This window comes from Kryptolebias marmoratus, linkage group LG8 (genome assembly GCF_001649575.2).
Source record: "Kryptolebias marmoratus isolate JLee-2015 linkage group LG8, ASM164957v2, whole genome shotgun sequence".
Lineage (NCBI taxonomy): Eukaryota > Metazoa > Chordata > Actinopteri > Cyprinodontiformes > Rivulidae > Kryptolebias > Kryptolebias marmoratus.
This window is the reverse complement of record NC_051437.1, coordinates 3,143,385-3,147,859: the sequence shown is the minus strand read 5'-3', so window position 1 is coordinate 3,147,859 and position 4,475 is coordinate 3,143,385. Positions and strand designations below refer to the sequence as shown.

Here is a 4,475-nt window from a genome sequence, read left to right as displayed (position 1 = left end):
ATTAGAACTCCGGTTTTTAAGAAATTATGTAATTTTTTCATGGATTAGCCGTTAGCTCGTTTAGCCTTTCAGTTACCCTAAAAATAATAAAAACCGAAGTTTTATTCTGTAGTTGAAGTCTTCCCATCCGGGAGCTTTCTAAAGTCTTCAACTACAGATTAGAACTCCGGTTTTTAAGAAATTACGTAATTTTTTTCATGGATTAGCCGTTAGCCGTTAGCTCGTGTAGCCTTTCAGCCACCCCAAAAAAATAATAAAAAACGATGTTTTATTCTGTAGTTGAAGTCTTCCCATCCAGGGAGCTTTCTTAAGTCTTCAACTACAAATTAGAACTCCGGTTTTTAAGAAATTACGTAATTTTTTTCATGGATTAGCTGTTAGCATTAGCTCGTCATTCCGGTCACCAGTAAACGTTCATTTTCTCCAAACCGAGGTCGTTTAAAGAGCTAATATTTGTCCACGGGAACTCCTTTTGAAGAATCTGAGCTCCTTCTTTCAGCTAAGCTAGCTGCCTGTTAGCTTTAGCGTCACGCTACGGTCGCTAACACGACCGGTGAAACCAATGTTGCCTAAAACTTCAGTCTTTTCTGTTTTTAGACATGTACGCATTTTAAATTTGAAACTAAATGTGCCGCCTTTGTGTACTCGGACACTCAGCCGACGCCGTTACGGGTCGAAAACAGTCCGGCTGTGGAGAGACGGCGTGGGTTCGAGTGAAAACATTAGCTTGGGAAATCTGACACCTCCTGTTTAAAGTTGTTATCTCTCGTTTCACGCAAATCGCTTCCTTCCCCCGTCTCAAACCGTCTGTCTTCTCGGTCCAAATTATGAAGACTTTTGTCCTCCGGCGCCATCTACAGCTTAGCTTTTGACGTCGCCCCGATTCAAGATGGTCGCCACAGCCGGCGAATAGCTACAGCTCAGTCAGTTTTACGGATTTTGGCCTAAAATCTGTCGTAATTGTAGCTGAGGCTGATCGCCGACACACTGGCGAAATGAGCCACAACGAGGAGTTGCGTTCAAATCAAATCCTCCGTCTCCGACGCCTCAAAATGAGGCGAAATTGTCGAAATTTGGCGATTTGTCGCCTGGCAACGAGCCAGTTTTGTTTCTGTGCGCGCCAGTTTGAAAAGCCACATTTTTATTGGTCTGCAGTGACGTCATCGGGAATTCCAGCTCTTTATTTAAAAAAGGGGGCAAATCCCCCGGAGCTTCACAATGAGCCCAGACATTATACGAAGGGATTTCCCGGCAAAGAAAAATGGTTGATTTTTTTCATTTCTGAATAAATACCTGTTAGAGAACTTAGATTAGGAACGATTAGATGCTAGTTTACTGACCGGGACGTCAATATTTTTCACTTCTTTTTGCAGCGCATTCAGGAAATAATCGCCGGATGTCCCTCTACAACCGATCCAATCAAAGCGGACCTCGCCAAACACGAAAATGGCTGCAATTGGGTCATTTTTACAGGCGTTGTGCTACAGTTGGGCATCAAGGGCGCTTTGAAGACCCGTTCGGTTCCGTAGGCGCCGGGCTAAAATTCGCCGTCTCTCAGCGCAGGGCGATCTGGAAGGCGGCAGTAAATACGCGTCCCTTTGAGGAATTCTAATTCTTTAATTTGAAAAAAAACAAAAAAGTGTAGCAGAGTTATTAAAACGCCATCAGGTTTACGTTTATACCGGCGAGAGTGAACCTAACGAGATTTACATATTCGTGTTTTGGAAGAGGATTTCAGCCAATCACAGCTCCAGAGTGTCCACGGGGAGTCCTCTGGTCATCAGGCCGCCCGGCGAGCAGGGCAGCAGGGACACCTGGGTGTGAGGCGATCCGCTGTGGCTGAGCGAGCCGCGATGCTGGCGCCGCCGCCGCCGGCTGGGAAGGCGTTGGACGAGCCTCCACCTCCTCCACCGCCTCTTCAGCTCCTGCTGCACCTGAAACAATCGCGCCGCTATAAAAAAAACAAAAAACAATCCGCCGGTCTGACAGGGGTGTTGGCGCATTCCTTACCTCTCCGTTCACGAAGCAGTAGAGGACGGCGACCACGAAGCCCTGAAGCGAGGAGAGACGGGTCAAAGACGCAGGTTTCGGTTAGACAATCCCCTCCCCCACCCTCAGAGGTGCGGCGGCGTTTACCTGCGTGGACGACAGAGCCAGCTCCGCGAACATCCATATCCGAAACACGGAGCTGCTGACCTCCACCGGCAGGAAGACGAACAGGATGTAGTGCAGGCCGAACAGGGCCACCAGGAAAAAGGTGGATTTGATCAGCCTCCTGTGGAAGGAAAAGCGGCGTTTTCCGAGCTTTAATGCTAATTAATACATATTTCCAGCAACTACTGCTTTTAATTAGGCAAATATCACATTTATTACGTAAAATACAATCATGTCGGAACAGTAGTACTCGGGGCTCACTTGTATTGGCTGAATTCGTTCCTGTGAGCGTCTGGCATTCTGAGTTTGTTCACCAATATCCTCAGAATTCCCAAGAAAAAGACGAGGTTCACCTTAAACAATCGGAGCCGGAGAGCAGCATCGTTACTCTAATGTGAAAAGCTCCAAGCTAAACATTTTGATAAATGAGACATTCCGGTTAGATGAGACGACCCATAAAGCTCTGATGGATAAATGCTAAAAGATTAATTAGCAACAGCTACAGTTTAACTTGTCATAAAGGCCGAGAAAGTTAAAAGCTACCGTTAATGGCTTCCATAGGTTTAGCAAGCTAACATTCGTTTGGCAAGCTAAGCTATGCAAAAGTTATTGAGCCCAGCCGTTTGGCAAGCTAAGTTAAATATTGCTTAGCTAGTTAGCATGGCTTAGCACATGCCAAGTTTACAAATTAGGTTGGGTTTAGCAAGCTAAGCTAAGAGAAACATAGTTTAGCTAGTTAGTATGGCTTGGTGCATGCTAAGTTATCGAGCTAAGCTGTGTTTGGCAAGCTAAGCTAAGAGAAACATAGTTTAGCTAGTTAGCATGGCTTGGTGCATGCTACGTTATCGAGCTAAGCTGTGTTTGGGAAGCTAAGCTAAGAGAAACATAGTTTAGCTAGTTAGCATGGCTTAGCACATGCCAAGCTTACAAACTAGTCTGTGTTTGGCAAGCTAAGCTAAGAGAAACATAGTTTAGCTAGTTAGCATGGCTTGGTGCGTGCTAAGTTATCGAGCTATGCTGTGTTTGGCAAGCTAAGCTAATATAAACATAGTTTAACTAGTTAGCATGACTTAGCACATACCAAGCTAACGAATTAGGCTACGTTGGGCAACCTAAACTAAGTCAAACAAAGTTTAGCTTGTGAAGCACATGCTAAGCTAGTGAGCTAAGCGAAGTTTGGCATTTAGACCTGGATTTCAACATAAATAAAAAACACCAATGCCAAGTTCTTGAACACTAATATACCAAATTTTACATAAATCCTATAGATTATTATGAATATTATGTTCTGAGTGACATTTTAGTGTTCTAATGAAGAGTCTCTAAATCCTGATTTGAAGACCTCAAGCTAACAGTTCAAAAACTAAATGCTGTTGAGTTTTATGTTTCTGTCGTTTCATGTACACTAAAGCAAGTTACTTAAAAAATATAAAGGTTTAGTAGGCTATTGCGTGTTCAGCCGCAGTGACTTAGTATTTTTTCCCTTTTTATTTTTACATTTCTTAAAAGTGATAATCAACAAATGTGGATAAGCTAAGCTAACTAGCGAAAACGCTGATAGCTTAATATTTAGTGTAGACAGGGACCGGGAGCGTGTCGTTCTAGTCTCTCAGAATGAGGATTTATTTCGCAGAATATCAAAATGTTTGAGTTAAACATAATAAATTGTTTTACACATATTGTTAGAAGAACTGGCACTCGAAGTATCCACCAGATCCACTCGTGTCTCCTGGTTTCCCAACAGCTATGGCCAAAAAAAAAAACAAAAAAACAGACAATTAAAATATAACATGATATTCTTAAATATACAGTATATAATTTGCTTTGCTAGTTCTCCAATGTTTCTGAAAGCTTTTCAAACAGTTTCTTTCAACTTTGACTGCCATTTTAGTACCTGAGCAGTTTTTAGAGGAATGTTTTTTTTAGTTTAAGTCACTTAACTCCGATTTACGAATTATTCAGGCCCCTAAACTCAAGAGACGAACCAGACAACTTGGCAAAGAACTCATTTTAAATCGAATCTTTTGGTACATTATTATTTGTAGCTGCTATTACCAATCCCTCCAGGATTTCGCGGGGCATTTTCCTAAAAGTTGCGTTTTTTTTATTTTTTTTTACTAAAATCAATAAACAACCATAACTTTTAATATATAAACCAAAAATACTTCCTAGTTCTGTAAGATAATTCCCAACAAACATTGACATTCTCAAAAGGTGCTTTGTTTGAGAACTTTGATAGCTTCTAAACTGACATTCATGAGCATTTCTGGATTGTCCCTGGTCTGCAGCTCTCCTCACATGTTTTGCAGACACAAAGTGTT

At 42.2% G+C, this 4,475-nt stretch overlaps 1 protein-coding gene across 2 annotated transcripts in view; it reads right to left on the bottom strand.

The window, feature by feature from the left end:
• Positions 1–1,623: 1,623 nt before the first annotated feature.
• LOC108249841 (secretin receptor) overlaps positions 1,624–4,475 on the bottom strand; it is an 8,124-nt gene continuing 5,272 nt past the window's right edge. The window contains exons 9-13 of one of the 2 annotated variants that reach the window (XM_017439470.3): positions 3,829–3,898; positions 2,416–2,507; positions 2,137–2,275; positions 2,011–2,052; positions 1,624–1,934 (exon numbers count right to left, since the gene is read on the bottom strand). In XM_017439470.3, coding sequence (XP_017294959.2) covers positions 1,743–1,934; positions 2,011–2,052; positions 2,137–2,275; positions 2,416–2,507; positions 3,829–3,898 — 535 coding nt within the window. In that variant the 3' untranslated portion in view covers positions 1,624–1,742. Of the gene's footprint in view, positions 2,053–2,136; positions 2,276–2,415; positions 2,508–3,828; positions 3,899–4,475 lie in introns of both variants that reach the window. The other variant, XM_037977205.1, reaches the window with a different exon arrangement.